Here is a 20,258-nt window from a genome sequence, read left to right as displayed (position 1 = left end):
AAAAATTATGGTTTGTAATCTTTTATCTAAATAATATTACCTATATGTATTTGAAAAACGTAAATTTTATATATTAAAATAAAATTATTTTTAAATATAAAAACAAAAAAATAGCATTAGAATAAGATGACTATGATAGATTTAATTAAAATAGTATATAAAAAAAGAATAATATAATAGGTTTACATTAAAGATCTTTTTATAATGAAGATAATTATAAATATTTAATAACTTTAAGTTTTTTGGGATTCTAGGATACAATTTTAGGAATAAAGGCGACAGTTTTTAATTAATAAAAAAATGAGGAAAAAGGTGTATTTTTTATTTTAGATGAGTCTTATTATAAAAAGGAGGAAAAAGAAGGAAAAGATTAAAAAAAAAGATCAAAAAAATATAAGGAAGATTTCAATATTAATAGTGATTATTTTATTAATGATTTGTTAAAAAGCTTTGGGTGGAATATTATATTGTAAAATATTTAAGTTAATTAAGATAAATAAAATGATGACTTATATTTGTATGGACCTTTAATTGTTAATAAATATTCGCAAATTCTATGCTTTGAAAGTTTATTGGATTTTAAAAATATATAAAATGCTTTAACTTAATGAAAAATTCTAATATTATATAGATTTAAATAGATTTATATTTTTATATATTAAAGTTATTACATTATATATTTTTTTATTTAATATCTATCTATCTATTTATATATTTTAAATCTTAATAATTAATAACGATTTTTTTTTTTTTTAATTATAAAATATATATATATATATATATATATATATATATATTAAAATATATAATTAAAAGGAAAATTCAAAAATATATTTATGCATGCATTATAGGTAATAATTTTTTCTTTTTAAAAATAATCAATAATATATATAATAAATAAAATATAATATAATTAATATAAAAATAATAATATATTTTTTTATAGAAAAATAAATATATTATTATTTTATTAAAAAAATATATGTTATTTTGTTTGTATAAAACAAATTATTATATAATCATTTTATATTTTAATAAAAATAAAAAAATAGTCTTTTAATTAATTTAATAATTATTATTGATATTTTTTAAAAAAATAATAATAATAGAATTAAATAAATATATAATTTATTTAATTTTAATTCTATTTTTTTTTCTTCTAACTTTTTAAAAATTAATAGATATATTTAAAAATAGATTAAAATTTCAAATTAGATTTTTTTTAAAAAAAAAATATTATAAATCTCTTTTATAATATTAATAAATAAATAAACTTTTTTTGTCAAATATTTTTTACCTTCCAAAATTTTGTAAATTGAAATTGATTTAAACAATATTATAACATATATTTAAAAAAAAAAAAAACAAAAAAAATCAAAAAAAAAAAAACAAAAATTATAAAATTTATTTTCATTTTAATTTAAAAAAATAATAAAAAAAAAAAATAAGAGTAATTTAATTTAATTTAAAAGCTTCTAAGTTTAATTTAAAAAAAAAAAATGAATGAAATTAAATGTAATGAAAGTTTTTATAATTTATCACCTATAAATGACAAAAATTAGAGTTCTTCTTCTTAAACTAGTGTTTCTTAACATAGAGAAAAATAAAAAAACGAAGAATTTAAAATAAAATAAGAAAACAAAAAAAAAAGGATTAAAAAAAGATTAGAAAAATAAGAATTCGATTAAATTAATCCTGAAAAAATTAATTAAATGATATATTTATTCATGAATAATCAAGAAATGACTGTTAATAAGGCATCTAAAATATTTAATATATCTAAGGCTAATATTAGAAAATGTATGGTTTAATATGGAATAGGATGCGCAAAAGTAAAAAAAATTTAAATATTTATATAAAAAAATTATACATATAAATATATTTATATATATATATATTTTAATTATATTAATTTAATAAAAAAATAATTAAATAAATTAATGTAAAAAGGGCAGAGGTAAAAAAATAAATAGATATACATTTGAGTCTAGAAAAAAAATATATAATCGTTAAAATTTAATTGAAAAATAAAAATAAGAAAAAAAAATCTAAACAATTAATGAACCTGATCCAATAAAAGATAGTAATGAACCAGATTGGTATTTATTTTTTAAAAAAAAATAATAAAAATACATATAACATATATGATAAATTAAACTATATTTAGGAAAAAAGTTGAACTAAGAATTATTTTTCCAAAAATTAGATATGGATAAGTACATTAATATGATAGATACTATGATAGATTAACTAAAGAAATTTAATTAAAGAGTATTATGTGGTTAAATTTTAGAAAAGGAGATAAAATAACTGGTAAAGGCTGCTATATATTTATTTTGGCTTTATATAATTAAAATATATACAGTGATAATTCTTAAGTGGAAAAATTTTTAGAAAAATACCTTCCTGAAGATTTTTTTGCTGGAAATTGTTTGAATACAAACAAAATACGAGTTTTTGATTTAGAAATAGAGGGGATTGAGGAAAAAATATTAAAATGAAATAAAAAAAAGTAAGTAGAAGGAATATAAAAAGTAATATTTGGAAGAAGAAATTATTTAAAAAAGCTTTTAAAAGAAAAAAAAAGATTAAATTTTAATGGAAAATTAAATTATTAATAATTAAGATTTTCAGAAAAATAATAATGAATTAAATTGTTCTTTTGTGGATTATAATAATTTAAATTAAAATAATAATAATAATGGAAATTATTGCTAATTTGATTTATCAAGCAATTTTATTTATTTAGATGAATGTAAATTAAATAATAATAATGTGATTTAATAAAACTTAAATTAATAATAATATTTTGGATATTATAGCGAATAATAAGAATAATAAAGCTTCGAAAAAATATAAAATAACATTTTTTTAGATTAATAATTTTATATATGAAAATAAAAATTATTTTAATATTTATGCTTATTTATAAGTTAAAAAATATTTAAAAATTTTTAAGATTTTTACTCTTTCCTTTTATTTTCTTTATCTCTTTTAAATATAAAAAAAATATTTGTTAATAATTTAAAAAAAAATATAGTATATATTAGATATTATTTTATTATATAAATATAAATATGATTATTAATTAATTATTAATAATTTAACAATAATATTTTATAATTTTATATTTATTTTCATTTATTATTTTTAACCTTAATAAAAAATTCAATTTTAAAATAATATATATCTATATATATTTTGTAATCGTATATTAATAATAATAATTTTTTTAATTTAATTTATATTAATTTAAAAATATTATTGTATTATTTACTATGAATTATTTTAAAAAAGAAAAGAGATATTTATTCCATAACTATTTTTTATTTTATAAAATAAATAAAAATAAATACAAATTTATCAAAAAAAAAAAAAAACTGTATTAAACAAAAAAAAAATCACTATTAATTTTATTTATGCCATAAATAAATAAAACCTAATTTAAAAATAAAAAAATATATATTATAAAAATTTTAAAAAAAAATGACAGATAAAATATAATTTTATAATAAAACTGCAGAAGAAACGTTAGCTATCTTAGGAAGTGACATATAAAAAGGGCTGAACTAAACCAAAGCCGAAGCTCTTCTATAAAAGTATGGACTTAACGAATTACAAAAAGAAGTCGGAGAATCTATATGGGAGAAAATAAAAGAATAGTTTGAAGATATTCTTGTTAGAATTTTAATATTAGCTGCTCTTATATCCTTTGTAATATCATAATTTGGTAAATAAATTCATATTAATTATTTATATATAATTTTAAATATAGAAGATCATGGAGATGATCATGGAGTACCATCTTGGGTTGAGCCTGCTGTAATTTTCACTATTTTAATAGTAAATGCATTTGTAGGAATCTGGTAGGATTTAGATGCTGAAAAAGCGATTTCTGCTTTAAAAGATCTATAATCGCCTCATGCATTAGTTTTAAGAGATGGAAAATGGGTTGAAATTGCTGCTAAATTATTAGTGCCTGGAGATATTGTTTAAGTAAATATAAAAAAAAAAATATAAAATATATAATAAATTAAAAAAATATATATAAATGTATATTTTTTATGTATATAAAAAAATAATATATATATATATATATATATATATATATATATATATTTATTTTTTAAATATATATTTAATTAATTTATTTTTTTTAGGTATCATAAGGCGATAAAATACCTGCTGATTTAAGACTTATTGAATTAAAAACTATAACCTTAAAAGCCGATTAATCTATTTTGACAGGAGAATCTGATCCTGTAAATAAAAGTAATTTTTTTTAAATAAATTATATAATTATATTAATATAAATATATTTTTAGCTATAAAACCAATTGAAAAAAGTTAACAAGTAGGTGTATTGGACAAATTAAATTACTTATTTGCTGGAACATTAATTAATAATGGTTCTGCTTTAGCTATAGTAGTTTAAACAGGAATGAATACTGAAATTGGTTAAATTCAAAAAGAAGTTTAAGACGCTGCTAAAGATACTAAGGATGATGATTCCCCTTTGAAATAAAGAATCAATGAATTCGGTGATTAATTAGCTAAATATATCTCCTACATATGTATAGTATGCTGGGCTATGAATATTCCTAATTTCACCGACGAAGCTTTCGGACATTGGTTTAAAGGAGCTATGTATTACTTTAAAGTAGCCGTTGCTTTAGCTGTAGCAGCCATCCCTGAAGGTTTACCAGCTGTTATTACTACTTGTTTGGCTTTAGGTACTAGAAGAATGGCTAAGAAGAAAGCTATTATTAGAAAATTACCCTCTGTAGAGACTTTAGGATGCACAACTATTATTTGTAGTGATAAAACCGGAACTTTAACTACAAACGAGATGTGTGTAGAAAACTTCTTTTTGATATCAGACAAGGAAGGAAACCGTATTTAAAATTTCACAGTATAAGGACATTCTTATAATCCTGATGGAAATATTGATGTACTAGAATAAAACCCTAATATGAAAAACTTGAGATAATTTGTAACTTCCATGGTATTAAACAACGAATCTAAACTTATGTATGATATCGAGAAAAAAAAAGTAAATAGAACTGGTCTCCCTACAGAAGCCGCATTAAAAGTATTAGCCGAAAAAATAGGAAAATATGACCCTTAATTCAAAAATAAATATACTTCATATCAATAAGGAGGCTAAGTTGAGTAATATGGAGAATTCTTATCTTCTGAATATACAAAATTAGCTACTTTGGAATTCACTAGAGATAGAAAATCCATGAGCGTGTTAATGAGAGGAAAAAAAGACCAAAAAAACACCCTTTTCATAAAAGGAGCCCCTGATTATTTATTAAAAAAAGCAAGCAAAATACTCAATGTAGAAGGAGAAATAGTATCATTTAATGAGCGCTCTAAAGCCGATTTTGAACTCCAAATTAAAGAATACGCCAAATAAGGGCTCAGAACACTCGCAATTTGTGTTAAATTCGATACTGGAATATTAGCAGATTACAACGGTCCAGAACATAAGGCCTTTAAAGAGCTTGAAAACAGCGAAAATTATGCTAGATTGGAAGATGATCCTATTCTTATTGGTGTAGTAGCAGTTAGAGATCCTCCTAGACCCGAAGTTAAGGACTCTATTAGGAAATGTAAGGAAGCTGGTATTTCTGTAATTATGATTACGGGAGATATTAAAGAAACTGCAGAATCTATTGCTAGAGATATTAACATTATTTAAAACGGAGATGAATAAAATAGATCTTTGACAGGATTTTAGTTCGAAAACTTATCTGAAGAAGAATAAATTAGAAAAATGTAATTGGTTATAGATTAGCCTTCAGGCTTTGTATTTTCCAGAACAGATCCTAGACATAAAAGATAATTAGTAAAATTACTTTCTGGATAAAAATAAATCGTAGCAATGACTGGAGATGGTGTAAATGATGCCGCTGCTATCAAATAAGCCAATATAGGAATAGCTATGGGTATTTCAGGTACTGAAGTAGCCAAAGAAGCTTCTGATATGATTCTTTCTGATGATAATTTCTCAACTATTGTAGCCGCAGTAGAAGAAGGAAGAGCCATATATGCTAATATGAAAGCCTTTATTAGATATATGATCTCATCTAATATAGGAGAAGTTGTAAGTATTTTCTTATCAAGTATTTTAGGAATACCTGATGGCTTTAATTCTGTTTAATTATTATGGGTTAATTTAGTTACAGATGGTTTACCAGCTACTGCTTTATCGTAATATATATATAAATATAAAAAAATAAATTAATATATATATATATGTAATAGATTTAATCCCGCAGATCCAGATTGTATGAAAAAACCACCAAGAAGACATGATGAACCATTAATTAGTGGTTTTGTATTTTTCAGATATTTAATTATAGGTACATATGTAGGTATTTCCACTGTTTTTATTTTTGTTTATTATTATGTTGCTTATGATGTAAAAACATATATATTTATATAAATTAAACTTTTTTTATATATATTAAGTGGGCTGGTGATGGTCATCCTTTAATTGATTTCCGTCATTTAAAAAATTGGAGTGAATGTTCAACTTGGAAAGATTTCTCAGTACCATCTTTTGGTAAATATAACTTCTCTCAACATCCATGCAATTACTTTAGTTGGGGCAAATAAAAACCAAGTACTTTATCTTTGACTACTTTAGTTATTATTGAAATGTTAAATGCTCTCAATGCTCTTTCAGATGAAGGATCGTTAATTAGTATAGGACCTCTAGCAAATCCTTATTTAGTTCTGGCTATTATAGGATCTGTTTCTTTACATTGTATGATATGTTATGTACCTTTCTTTGAAAAAATATTCAATACTGTACCATTGACTACTAATGATTGGATTCTTGTAATTATGTGTGCGTTTCCTGTTGTTATTATAGATGAATTTCTTAAGTTTATTGCAAGATAAAAAACTTAATCTGATTTAAAGAAAAGAATGGAAGAACATAAACATCATAAATAAGATTGATTATTTTTTATAAATATTATTTTATTTAAATAGTTTTTCTTTGTCATTAAATATTTAATTATTTTTAAAAAGTTTATAAAAATATAATTTTATAAAAAAAAAAAAAATATAAATCTATATAATTTATTTTAAAAAAAACTTAAATTTTAATTTTAAAATATATATATAAAAAAAAAAAATAATATACTTATTAAAATTAAAAATAAAATAAAAATATTTTAAAAAAAAAAAAAATTAATTTTAAATAAAAGAAAAGAGAAAAAAAGAACATTTCTTAACTAAAAAAAATAATATAATAAAAATAAAAAATAATTATATTTATATATATAAATATATATATATTTATAAAAAATTATATATACATATTTTTTTATTCATATAATTTTTATATTTTTTTATTTATATATTTAAATTAAATTAATACAAATTTAATTAATAATAAAAAATGATACGATCAATAATAGGTATAGAATGTGGAAATAAAAAAACTGTAATATCCAAAATTGACCGTAATGGTTTATCAAATATTCCTTCAGATTCCTCTAACAGAGAAATTCCTTCTGTAATTGTATATACAGAGAAGAATCGAATATTTTCGGAATAAGCCTTAGACCGTATTAAGGCTTATACTAATTCAGCAATTATATACCCATATAGATTATGTGTATAAGATGAGTATTAAAAAGGTTATTTTTTATTCTAGTATGATGAGAAGGATAACATGGGAATAATTAATGGAGAAAAATGGTATGTTTTCTAGATTTTAGCTAGTTATTTTACTTATTTAGATCAACTTATTTCTAAGAATTCCGAATAGTATGTTTGTGTTATTTCCGTGCCTAATTATTTTTCATAAAAAGAAAAGTATTTTTTTTAAAAAGCTTTATAAATTGCCAAACTTCCGTGTTTGAAAGTAATAATGTTTTAAAATAATCAAAAAATTATTTATTTATTTTTTTTAAAAAAAAGATTGTTGAAGAACATATGTGTATAGCTTATAGTTATTTACAAACATAAAAAAATGTGTTAAAAGAATAAGGAAAAAAAACCATTTTGTTCATAGATTTGGGAGAAACCTAAACTTCTGCCTTTATTTATTTATTCGATAATACTAAAGGAACCCTTTTATAGATTGAATCTTAGAAAAATCTCGGCTTGAGAGATATAGATAGATATATATATGAATATTTAGCTAAAAAATATACTTATTTTAGTAAATTAAATAAAAAAACGTATCTTAGAGTACTCGAATAAATCGAGAAATTACGAAAAGTATTAAGTTCGAATAGTGAGGCGAATTTACATATAGAATATATAACTTAAGATGAAGATTTAGATCATTATTTTAGTCGTAAAGAGTTCGAAAATATAATCTCAGACAATTTTATGTAGGATTTTATGAAATTTTTAAATTAGTTTAGTTAATAAAATTTAAATATAGATGAAATAGAACTTATAGGCAGTGGAAGTAGAATTCCTTTGATTTTATAGAAATTAAAAGAAGTCTTCTAGAGATAATATATGGGAATTATACTTTAAAACGGCGAATAAATTAGTAGGGGAAGTGCATTAGTTTGTGCTTTGTAAGCTTCTTAAATTAATCCTTTTGTTAAAATCGAAAATTATAAGGTTTAGTCTTTATTTACTGAATAAGACTAACTTATTGAAGTATTTTTGGGATAAACCTTAAAAAAAGGGGAAGCTTTACTCTATAAAGGAAAAGAATTACCCTTTTTCTTTAATATAGAAGGTGAATTATAAGGAGAAGAGAATAGCTTTTTGAGTATAAAATTTGGAGAAATCATATATAAGACCGAAGTTTTAAAAGGCGGGAGTCAGTTTAAGGTCGTTGGGTAAATAAATGAGTGTAAAATGCTGGAAATTGAGGAAGTTTTAGTTGATTTTTAAGAAGTTAGTGTAGAGAATAGTCTTATTTAGGATAGTTAAATGATTGATTTTATAGAAAAAGAAAAGGAAATGAAAGAAAGGGACTTAAGTATATAAAGAATTTTATATAAAAGGAATTTTCTGGAAGTGTATTTAAATGAATGTTAGTAATATTTAAAGGAATATTTGTAGTTTTTTTACTAGGAAAATGAACTAGTAGAAATAAAGGCAGTTTTGGAAGATTTTAAAAACTTTATAGAAAATTCATTGAATGAAAAAGATGGTTTAAAGGAAGAAATTATAGACTAGAAAATATTTAAAATATAGGAAGTTTATGAGCCTTTGAAAAAAAAATATGAAAGTAGTTAATTTAAGAAAATGTAAATTACTTCTATTTAAAATTTGAAAGTTTTTTCGAAATAGTTTAGTGGATAAAATTTAGAAGATGTTTAAATTTTATTTAATAATTTAGACTTTGGGGATGGTTCGAGAGGGATTTTTTCACTTTTTTAGAAAGAAGGCGCAAATAAGGTTGGAGAATATTTAAATTGTTTTAATGTAACAAATTCTTTTAGTTTAGAAATTGGAGGGAATTAACTCAGTGATAGTGGAATTAAATGTATTTTTGATGGGATTTAAAAATATATAAGTTTGAGAGAATTCAAAATTAATTTAGAGAGTAATTTAAAGTCTAAGAATGCTAATAATATAACAGAAAAAAGCATTGTAATTATTATAGAGTTTTTATAAAAATTACATTAATTGGAAATTTTTGAATTTATTGTTAATATTTTAATTGAAAAAGACTTAGTTTTATTATAAAATGTGTTAAAAAATATCAAAAGTTTAAAAAAAGTAGAAATTTTTATTAAAAATTATTAAATTTTACCTGAAAATAGAAATGAATTTTTATAGTAACTATCTTTTGTTAATTTTTGTACTTTTGAGTGTTATAATTAGAAAGGGATGAGGATTAATTATTGAATATTTATTATTATTTAATTTTTATTATATTTTTATATAAAATATATATATAATATAATTAAAAATATATATATATATTTATTTATATTTATATAAATATATATATTATCATTTTATCTTTGGTTTTTTTTTTATTATTTGTAATATTTTAAACTACTCAATTTATTAAATGATAATTCATTTTTTCTATCATTTTTTTTACATTATGCTTTTATAAAATTTTAGTGATTAATAATAATATATTACTATATTACTTTATAAAATAACAAAAATAACAATAACTTAAAAATTGCTAAAATATATGATTTATAATGTATTTATTTTTATGATTTTATTATTTATAATTTATATCAAATATAATTAATATGTATATTAATATAATATATATATATATATATATATTTATATATATTTATATATTAATATGAGAAATTCTATTCTATTTTTTATTTAATAATTTATTTTTCTTATGTTATTTTAATATATATCTATTTAAAATAAAAATGTTTTTATTAAAAATGTATAATTAATTTTTAATAATAAATAAAGATTGTTTAATTATTAATTTTTATGTTCATTACAATAAATATTATATTATATTATATATTACTTTTGAAGAGAAAAATATTTTTTTAACAAATTATTGACTTTTTAAAAAAATCAATGAAATATACTGCTATATAATGGTTATGAAAAAAATCTAATTGCTTTTTAGACTATTTTCAAAAGAGTATTTGAAAATTTATGTTTGACTTTAAATAAAAAGACAAATTCCAAAGACTATATACTTTTTTTAAAATGAAAGAAAAAAAAACCAGAATTATAATTTAATTAAGCAGAATGAAATAAAATTAAATTTACATAATTCTAATTGAAAAAATGATAATAATATGCAAAATAATCGAAATATGTAAATAAAATTACTTAAAAATATAAAATATTATAGTCGTAAAATTTTAAAAATTAAGAGAAAATAATATATATATGTCTAATATTTATAAAATATTTAGTTTTATATAAAATAAAAAAATATGTTTTTTAAAGTATAAGAAAAAAATGATATAAATTATAAAATTAAAAGTTAAATTAGAAATAAAAATAAAATAAATAATATAAATTCAACTTAATAATAAATATTATCAATTATATAATAAAAATGTAATTCTTAAATAATTCTTTAAAAACTAAATTAGATATATATATAATTTTGTTATAATTTATAAAATTTAATAATAAAAATATGTATGTTAAAAAAAAATTATTAAATAAACATTTTAAATATTAAAAATAAAAAAAAAAATATATATAAAAATATAAATAGAAAATAATATATAATATCTAAAAAAAAACATAAGAAATAATAATTTAATAATAATAATATAAATATAATATATGTATATATATTAATAAATAATATTTTAAATATATATATATATATATATTTATATATATATATATATATATTTATTTTTATATTATTATTTTTTTTATATTATTATTTTTTTATTTTTTTATTGTATTATTTTATTATTGTATATATATATTTTAATGTTATTTATATTTTTATTTTTATTAATATATTTATATTTATTAATTTATTAAATTTTTTTCAGTTTTCTTTTACTAATGAAATAATTTTATAATTATTAATAATTTTAATAGAAGATTATATTAAATCTTTATTTACTTTTTACCATTTTTTATTAAAGATTAATAAATTTTATAATACTTTTTTATTACAATTTATCCATATATATATATATTTTTATAAATTTAATTTCAAATTAAATGATAATAATCAACAATAATAATAAAATTTGATTTTATAAAAATATAATAATAATAATTTTTGCATAAAATTTTTTTCTAAATTTTATATTATTACTTTACATATTTTAATTATATTTTTTGTTAATTGTTTATATAATTATTTAAAGTATGTTTTTTTATTAATATTATAATAATAAATTCATATCTTATTTTTATTTTTTAGTATTATTATAATTTAATTATAATTATTTATTTTATTTTAAAATTAAATATTAAAATTAAACTTTTTTATATATTATTTATAATGACTTAATTATTTTAAAATAATATTTTAAAGAACTTTATTTATAAAATGTTTTTTATTTTATAATAATTTTAATTAATAATTTAAACATAATAATTAAATTTATTTTTGAATATATAAATAAAAGTATTTATTATATTATTTAACAATATAAAGAATTCAATATAATTAATTTATAAAAATTATTTCATATTGATTAATAATAATAATATTTTAATTTTAAAAATTATATAAAATATATTATTTTCATCTTTTTCAATTAATATTAATATTATAATAATTTTTTGAATAAATTTTTATATATATTTATTAAATTTTTATATAAGTTTTTAATAATGTATTAATATAAAGGTATAATATAAATAAAATATTTATATAAAATTCATTTCCTTTTATTATTAATAAAATAAAAATATTTTTTTTTAAAAATTAAATTTTAATTTTTTAAACACTAAATAAATTTATTTATTATTAATTAATATTTGATAAATATAAAAAAAATTTTAAAATCATTATTAAATTTTTATACATTTGAAATTAAAAAAAAATTAAAATACAATAATATTTAATATTATTTAAAAAAAAAAAAAAGTTAAATAAAACAATAAAAAAAAAAATAATATGAGTTATAACATTCCGTAATACAAAGAATATTATTCAACAAATCATATTAAATTAAATAATATAACACCAGTAAGCCATTAAGAAAATATATCTCCGCACTAAAAATACATTGAATATTAACAAAATTAGACATATGTTTATAGTCCTTAATAAATGTCTAATTAATAACATAGTTAATTTTAATATGACATAAATAAAAATAATACAATAAAAATGACTAGCATAGAAAATTAATCAATAAAAAAATTATAATATTAAGGAGAGAAAAAATATGCTTTTGAATAAAACAATAGAGATTAAAATTATTTCAATATAAATAAATATTTTAAAGGAATCGATAATGAATTATCGAATTTAGATTTGTAAATAACTCGAAATAATAATAATAATATTAATAATAACTTGATATTAATAATAATAATATTAATAATAAAATTAATAATAATAATAATAATAATAATAATAATAATAATAATATCTTAAATTAAACATATGATTTATCTAAATAATTTTAATATGTCAATTAATTTTAATTAAACTAAACATAAAGTAGATTTATTTACGAAAATCAAGAAAATCAATAAATACATAATATTAATGTTCAACCAATTAATTATACTTAATCTAGTATACCTTAATCTAATATTTAAAATATTAATTTTTAATATCAATAGCCTCAAAATGTTTTAATTTAACCTAACTTATAATAACAAACTTATAAAACATAAATCAGTTTTTAGGATAAAACTCCATTAATACAATAATTTTATGAATATAGAAAAAATCCTTAAACTAACTAAAATTAAAATCAATAAGATCAAAATTAACAGGAATCTAAAAATATTAAAAATTAATAAGTCTAAATAACTAATTTTTTGCAAAATAATCCTTATTTATATTCAGATGAAGGAGATTAGGAAGATATTTTGGAATAATATAGATAAAATTAAAAGCCTTTTTAAATGAATGATATATATTAAAAATAGATAAATGAAAATTAATAATAAATAGAATTAAGCCCTGTTTAAATTAAATAAATAATTTAAGCATAAAAGGAAGAAGATAAAGATGAAGAATATTTAAATAAAATATAAACTAGAATATAAAATAATGAGTTTAATTAAATAATAGGGTAATATATGAATTAAAATCAATAGAAAGGTAATATTCTATAGGAACTAGAAAACAAAAATAGGATAAATAATATAAAAAATGAATAGTGTTTTAATAATAAAAATACTGAAAAAGAAAGAAATAAAAATGATATTTAAAATTTCCTTAATAAAATTTCTTAAGATAAAACTAATAAAAACTATTATTATATAAAATTTATTTTCGAATAAATAATTATGGATGGTGAATTAGATAAATTAAAAGAAGAATTTTTTAAAAAATTTACTATTTAAAATATTTTTGATTTCTTCGATTATAAATAAAAAGGATATATTGATTTCTAAACTTTCATTGATGGTATTGAAAAAATTTCTATTCCTTATACTAAATAAGTTCTATTCATTATATTTTCTAGATATTCTAGTGATGAAAATAATTAATTTTTAAAGTATTTTTTATTTTTATTATTTTATAAATAAATAAAAAAGATATTGTGAATTTTTAGATATGTTTAGTTTATAAGGAAAAGAGTATTAATTAAATATAATAATAAAATAAATATATATATATATATATTATATATATTTATATATATATATAAATAGAAATAGAAATTCCTTTGTTAGAGGATTGTTTAATTTTGTTTAAAATAATTAAAACAAATTGGATTAAAACAATATATGTAATAATGAAACAGCAAAAAGTTTACTAAACTAAATGTTTCAACATTTTATAAATATTGAAAAGTCATTATTAAGTTTTAAAGAACTATAAGGTGATGAAGATAATCTTATTAATTTATTTAAATTAACTGATAAAGATTAAAAAGGTTATTTAGTTTTAAATGATTTTTTTTGGCTTTTGAATAGTTAAGGAGGAGATTTTTAAATGTAGGAATTTGTGGGAATATTTAAAAGAATTAATTCTTTAAACAAATCAGGTAGAATTGATTTTAATGAGTTTTTATTGACTTTAAAATGTTAGGCTGTTATAAATAATAGTAATAATAATACAAACTAAAACGGTTTGGATGTTCCTGTTCTTTAAAATACTAAAATTAAATAAGATATTGATTTCCCTGGTTATTAAAAAATTAAATTTAAAGGAAAACAAAAAAATTAATGATTTTTAGTTATTTTATTTTTTTTAAATAGTAAATGTATATTTTTTTTTATATTAGAAGAAATATAATATACATATTTGTTATAAATTATTATTTTACATAAAATGTATTTATAATTAATATAAAAGTATAATTATTTGCATATATATACATATATATTATATTTTTTCAAAAAAAACATATTAATATTTATTTTTAAATAAAAGTGTTCTTTAAATAATTTATTTAAAAATTTTGATATTTAAAATAAAATTTTTACATTTATTATTATTTTTTTATATATATTTAAAAAAAATAAAATATTTATATTAAAAATAAAATGTAATATTACAATAATTACGAACCATAATCATAAAACGCATTGAATAATTAATAAAATTTTCAATAACAATAAAATCCTTCATATAAATAAAATTTTAATGAAAATGTTTAAGATTATGGAAATTATTAATCAGGTGTATGTAAATAAAATACATTATCAGAGGAAAAAGTCGAAAAGTTATTTTGGATAATAACAGTAAAATAAAATATATATTTATTAAATTTAAAATATATTATAATAATTAAGCTAACAAGCATATTTAATTCTATTATGAAAATTGATTATAATAGTGTTGCTTATCTATTTTTATATTATTTATGGATTTCAAGAACTGGAGATTAACATTATAAAATAGTAAAATAATTATATAAAGATAAGAAAAATAAATTGTTATATATTTTAAAATAAAGTATTAATATTTTAATTTAGCATTTATATTTATTGATTTAATTTGGATTATGTTCAATATGAGTTCTTGGTTTTTTAAAAGTGGATAACCTGTATGGGATAGCTTTATAGGATATCACGTATTTACTTGTTTAATTTGTTTTGTAATTATGATTTAGAAAGTAAAAAAATATATAATTATATATATTTAAAAATAAAAAAGGGGATATTATCATATTTTTTAAATGTTTGTATGAATGAAAATTAAAAAAAATTTTGAAAATAATATATATAAATTAATATATATAGAAATATTATATATATATATATATAATATTTATATTTATATATATTTTATTTTTTGATTTAGAATTTTTTATTTTTTATTATATTAATTATTATTATTTATTTATTTACTATAAAAAAAAATGGCTGAAGCTGAAATTGCAAAAATATTATATTAAAATTTAATTAACAGATTAAATAGATTAAATGAAGAATATATTTAATAAAAATAATTAATAGAAGAAGTTCGAGATAGAATTTATTTTTTCTGTAATATTGAATATACTCCAGAATAAAGAATATAGTAAACATTCCATTCTGATTATCAAAAAATAAATAAAATTTATGAATAAGTAAATGAATTATAAGAATAACAAATACTCTAACATATAGCTAAAGATATGTGGAAATTGTATTTGAAATTTAGTTTACTTGATGGAAATAGAGTTAATCATCTTTTTATGTAGGCAAAAGCTTATAGCTATGAACATTTAGAGGAAATATCTTAAAATAGAACTGTTTTACATAATTATTATTAGGATATAAAAGATGTTAATAATCCAGAAGAAAAAGTTAATATATGAAATTATTTATTGTCTTAATATAAATTAAAAAAATTAAAAAAAACCTCATAAAATAAAATAAAATTATATTTCTTTTTTTCTTTTAAATATTAAAAAAATATATATATATATATATATTTTATAAAAATCTCAAAACTATTTTAATACTTCTATTGTTTCCTATAAAAGCTTAATTTCGCTATTTAAATTAGTAACTTTTTCTTGATTTTCAGCTTTTATATTTTCCGGAACTTTATCTTCATAATTAGGAATATTCATTTTTTTCAATTAATTTTCAAGCATTTTTTCGGCTTAAGCCAATTTAGTTTATTATCTAGAAATCTTTAAAAACAAATAATTAATATTTATATATAAATATATATTTATATATAATACCTCTTATTTAACGTCAAGAAATTCTTTTACATTCACATAAACTATTGCATTGCCACCTACTGCACTTGGAACGCATCCTTTAGGTACTTCGCTTTCATTTTCAATAAGTTAAATGGAGTTTACTCTTGATAAAGTACAAATAAGTAATTGTTCATTTTTTATTAAATTTTTGAGTTCTTCGTTTTTATTAAGAACTATAATATAAGAAGCAGGTTAAGCACTTTTAGGAAGATTGAGATTATTTACTAATTATCTAACCACTTTAGCAATATTATTTACATGATTGAATTAATTATCTATAATAGGGAACTCGAATTAGGTATTGTACTCTGGGTATGGATTAATACAAATAGAGTCTTGTTTTTGGGAAAAAGAAGGTAGTTTCTAATATAATTCCTCACTAATAAAAGGCATCATAGGGTGAAGTAACCTTAAACCACTTTCAAGTATGTAAAACAGTACGAATATAGTCTATTATTAAGCATTATTGTTTTAATTATTATTATTTTTGGAAGATAAAATAGGTTTAACGGCTTCTAAATAAATATCACAAAACTCATATTTCCAGAAGTTTTGGAAGAAAATAGTGGCATTTCCGAAATCGTATTTATCAAAAGCTTCATTTATATTTTTGGAAGCTTAATTAAATCTAGTAAGTATCCATTTATTAAGGAAAGTTAAGTTCTGTAGATTAGAGGGATTTTAGAAGTATTCGTTTCTGGTATATATGAAATTTTCTCTGGGAATATACATTAGACCAAATTTAACACTTTACCATATTTTATTACAGAATTCTCTATATCCGATTACCCTTTTGATATCTAAATTAATGTTTCGGGCTTATTACATATAGGCTAAGAGACCAAATCTTAAAGCATCGGAACCACATTCTGGAAAACCTTCAGGGTATTCTTTTTTTTTTAGTTATATGGCCCTGTTTTGCTCTTTTTTGTCGAGGTTGCCTTCCAAGATCTTATTTACTAGTTTATCAAGGGAACATCCGTCAATTATTTCTAAAGGATCGATTACATTTCCCTTTGATTTGGACATTTTTTCTCCTTGAGAATCTCTGATCATGGGATGTAAAAATACATCAGTAAAAGGGAGTTTATCAATTAAAATTAGACCCATCATAACCATTCTGGCTACCCAAAAGAATAATATATCCCATCCAGTCTCTAATATTTGGTTAGGATAAAAGGCTTTGTAGTCTGGGTTCTCAATATTAGGCCATCCCATAGTAGAAAAAGGGAAAAGGGCAGAGGAAAACCATGTATCGAGCACATCTTCGTCTTAAATTAGTTCAATTTCGGACTCTTATGTATTTAATTTTGAGGCGGCAATTTTTAAAGCTTGCTCTTTTGTACGGGCTACTATCCAGTTTTCTTAATTGGAAGAATCGGGGATAGTTTAGGAGGATTTAAGCTTGAATAAATAAGCTGGAATTCTATGTCCCCACCATAGTTGTCGGGAAATACACCAGTCTTGGGGGTTTCTCATAAATTAGAACCAGTTCTTGTCGAATTCGCCTTATGGGTGAATTTTTAATTCACCATTTTCGACGACATCGCACATTCTTTTGGCTATATCAGTACATTTTATATACCACTAAGGTCTCAATAAAGGCTCTATGACATCACCAGAACGCTAGCATAGACCTATAGACATTGGGTTTTTACTTTTGTCTTTATATTGACCTATTTTTTGTAAATCTTCGACTATTTTATTCCTACAATCGAATCTTTTAAGGCCTTTATAGGGTCCTCCATTTTCATTTATAATACCATAGTCATCGAATAAGTTTATTTTTGGTAAATTATGTCTTTCTCCACATAAATAATCATTAGGATCATGGGCGGGGGTTATTTTAACAGCACCAGTACCAAAATCCATTTATACTAATTCTGCATCTGCTATAACTATTAATTTTCTTTCAGGAATAAAAGGATGAATTAATTCTTTTCCAATTAAATGTTAATATCTTTTATCATCTGGATGAACAGCTATAAAAAAAAATTTATATACAAATTTAAATAAATAGATATAATTAGATATATACATAATATGTATAAATATAAATAACTATATTTATATTTATAATATTTTATTTATGTATTTTTATTTATATTTATATATTACCGACTGCAACATCTCCTAGCATTGTCTCAATACGAGTTGTGGCTACAATAATCTCTTATGAAGGATTTTCTTTTATTTTGTAAGAAAAATGTATTAGAACACCAAATTCGTATTTTCCAGTGTGTCCAGGTATTGCTTTAAGTATAGGTTCTTCGATTTTCTCGTGTGTTACTTCAACGTCACTTATGGCTGTTTTTAGAGCACACGACCAATTTACTAATCTATTAGATCTATAAATTAATCCTTTTTCGGAAAGTCGGACGAATGCTTCTTTTACGGCTATACTTAATTAATCATCCATTGTGAAATGGAATCTATCCCAATCTAAACTACTTCCGACTTTTCTTAATTAATTTGTAATTACATTTCCGTGTCTAATATATTTATATATATATATATATATATGTTTAAATTTTTTTTTTTTTTATTACTTTTCTTTCCAAGTCCATATTTTTTAGACAAAAGCATCTCTTCCAATATCATGTCTTGTTTTTCCTTCTTCTTTCATCAATTGTTTTTCTACAACTGTATGTGTGGCAATTCCTGCGTGATCAACTCCCGGAAGATATAAAGTCTCGTATCCTTGCATTCTTTTTCTTCTAATAATACTATCTTCAACTGCTGAGGTCAATCCATGACCTATATGTAGATAACCAGTTACATTTGGGGGAGGAATAACCATTGCATATGCCTTTTTGGAACTGTTAAGAACGTTTTAGGGGTTTGCATGGAAGAACTTTTAGTTTTCCCAGTATTTCATCCAGTTTTATTCTACTGTTTTTGGCTCGTAGGCCTTTAACATATCTTCGTATTTACGCTTTTGGGCTATGGCTTGTTCTAATGGTTGTTCTTATATAGGTTTTTGAGTTTGATTATCTGCTGTTTTCATATAAGAAGCTACTTTTTTGGTATTTGTAGATTATTGTTTTGAAAGTTAATAGTTCTTTTAGTTTTTTTTTTGTTTTATTAGATTTTTTTTATTTTACTTTGTTTAAAGTTGAAAAATATTTAAATAATTGTATTCTGTTCATGTCTTCTTATGAAAAAATATCCATTTTTGTTTTTTTTATTTTATTTTTTTTCGAAATTTTTGAGGATATCGATTTTTTTTTTTTTTTGTTAGTAATAAAATTATAATAATTATTTATATTAAAAAAAAAAAATTATAAAGATTTTTTTTTTTATTAATTATTAAGATTATTATTTTTTTAGTAATTTATTATTATATATATTTATACACGTATTTTTGTATTTTATATTTATTTTTTAATATTCTTTTCTTTTTTTAACTTAATTTTATTTTATAATAAATAAAAATTTAATAAATAATATTTATTACATTCTTAATTTTAAATAAATAAAATAATTATTTTTTATATATATATT

The 20,258-nt window shown here is 19.0% G+C and overlaps 3 protein-coding genes across 3 annotated transcripts, besides 42 other annotated features; 2 read left to right on the top strand and 1 right to left on the bottom strand. All coding sequences in view use genetic code 6, as the record gives it.

The window, feature by feature from the left end:
* Positions 1-757: 757 nt before the first annotated feature.
* Positions 758-808: a microsatellite.
* Positions 764-797: a microsatellite.
* A 60-nt stretch (positions 809-868) lies between the features above and the next one.
* Positions 869-937: a microsatellite.
* Positions 875-936: a microsatellite.
* Positions 881-935: a microsatellite.
* Positions 921-981: a microsatellite.
* Positions 982-1,351: 370 nt separating this feature from the next.
* Positions 1,352-1,395: a microsatellite.
* A 2,077-nt stretch (positions 1,396-3,472) lies between these two features.
* On the top strand, positions 3,473-7,048 carry IMG5_002750 (hypothetical protein). Its single transcript, XM_004039998.1, has 6 exons — positions 3,473-3,730; positions 3,776-3,996; positions 4,161-4,272; positions 4,326-6,219; positions 6,274-6,430; positions 6,481-7,048. The coding sequence occupies exons 1-6, from the start codon at positions 3,487-3,489 to the stop codon at positions 6,973-6,975; spliced, it is 3,123 nt and encodes a 1,040-aa protein (XP_004040046.1). The 5' UTR covers positions 3,473-3,486; the 3' UTR covers positions 6,976-7,048.
* Positions 4,082-4,119: a microsatellite.
* Positions 4,100-4,156: a microsatellite.
* Positions 6,975-7,007: a microsatellite.
* Positions 7,049-7,171: 123 nt separating the features above from the next.
* Positions 7,172-7,230: a microsatellite.
* Positions 7,175-7,230: a microsatellite.
* A 53-nt stretch (positions 7,231-7,283) lies between these two features.
* Positions 7,284-7,324: a microsatellite.
* A 96-nt stretch (positions 7,325-7,420) lies between these two features.
* IMG5_002740 (hypothetical protein) lies at positions 7,421-10,074 on the top strand (the record flags this gene model as incomplete). The annotated part of the gene is made up of 4 exons (XM_004039997.1): positions 7,421-7,888; positions 7,945-8,971; positions 9,335-9,588; positions 10,072-10,074. 4 exons carry the CDS (start codon positions 7,421-7,423, stop codon positions 10,072-10,074), a joined length of 1,752 nt encoding a protein of 583 aa, XP_004040045.1.
* Positions 9,839-9,878: a microsatellite.
* Positions 9,872-9,929: a microsatellite.
* Positions 9,888-9,952: a microsatellite.
* A 135-nt stretch (positions 10,075-10,209) lies between the features above and the next one.
* Positions 10,210-10,266: a microsatellite.
* An 857-nt stretch (positions 10,267-11,123) lies between these two features.
* Positions 11,124-11,178: a microsatellite.
* Positions 11,125-11,180: a microsatellite.
* Positions 11,137-11,200: a microsatellite.
* Positions 11,142-11,181: a microsatellite.
* Positions 11,201-11,211: 11 nt separating the features above from the next.
* Positions 11,212-11,289: a microsatellite.
* Positions 11,224-11,310: a microsatellite.
* Positions 11,272-11,437: a microsatellite.
* Positions 11,276-11,446: a microsatellite.
* Positions 11,298-11,351: a microsatellite.
* Positions 11,312-11,454: a microsatellite.
* Positions 11,314-11,378: a microsatellite.
* Positions 11,385-11,446: a microsatellite.
* Positions 11,399-11,448: a microsatellite.
* Positions 11,455-12,208: 754 nt separating the features above from the next.
* Positions 12,209-12,256: a microsatellite.
* Positions 12,257-12,919: 663 nt separating this feature from the next.
* Positions 12,920-13,021: a microsatellite.
* A 1,194-nt stretch (positions 13,022-14,215) lies between these two features.
* Positions 14,216-14,257: a microsatellite.
* Positions 14,258-15,060: 803 nt separating this feature from the next.
* Positions 15,061-15,109: a microsatellite.
* A 42-nt stretch (positions 15,110-15,151) lies between these two features.
* Positions 15,152-15,198: a microsatellite.
* Positions 15,199-15,481: 283 nt separating this feature from the next.
* Positions 15,482-15,526: a microsatellite.
* Positions 15,527-15,774: 248 nt separating this feature from the next.
* Positions 15,775-15,842: a microsatellite.
* Positions 15,789-15,842: a microsatellite.
* Positions 15,801-15,849: a microsatellite.
* A 579-nt stretch (positions 15,850-16,428) lies between these two features.
* On the bottom strand, positions 16,429-19,929 carry IMG5_002730 (valyl-tRNA synthetase, putative). Its single transcript, XM_004039996.1, has 4 exons — positions 19,304-19,929; positions 18,873-19,246; positions 16,734-18,736; positions 16,429-16,679 (listed from the first exon to the last, which is right to left on the bottom strand). Exons 1-4 carry the CDS (start codon positions 19,759-19,761, stop codon positions 16,488-16,490), a joined length of 3,027 nt encoding a protein of 1,008 aa, XP_004040044.1. The 5' UTR covers positions 19,762-19,929; the 3' UTR covers positions 16,429-16,487.
* Positions 18,817-18,861: a microsatellite.
* Positions 19,930-20,041: 112 nt separating the features above from the next.
* Positions 20,042-20,095: a microsatellite.
* A 149-nt stretch (positions 20,096-20,244) lies between these two features.
* Positions 20,245-20,258: part of a microsatellite that runs on past the window's edge.

Source organism: Ichthyophthirius multifiliis, assembly GCF_000220395.1.
Source record: "Ichthyophthirius multifiliis unplaced genomic scaffold scaff_1120509249421, whole genome shotgun sequence".
Taxonomy (NCBI): Eukaryota; Ciliophora; class Oligohymenophorea; order Hymenostomatida; genus Ichthyophthirius; species Ichthyophthirius multifiliis.
The sequence above is the reverse complement of the archived record's forward strand: the minus strand, read 5'-3'. Positions and strand labels throughout refer to the sequence as shown.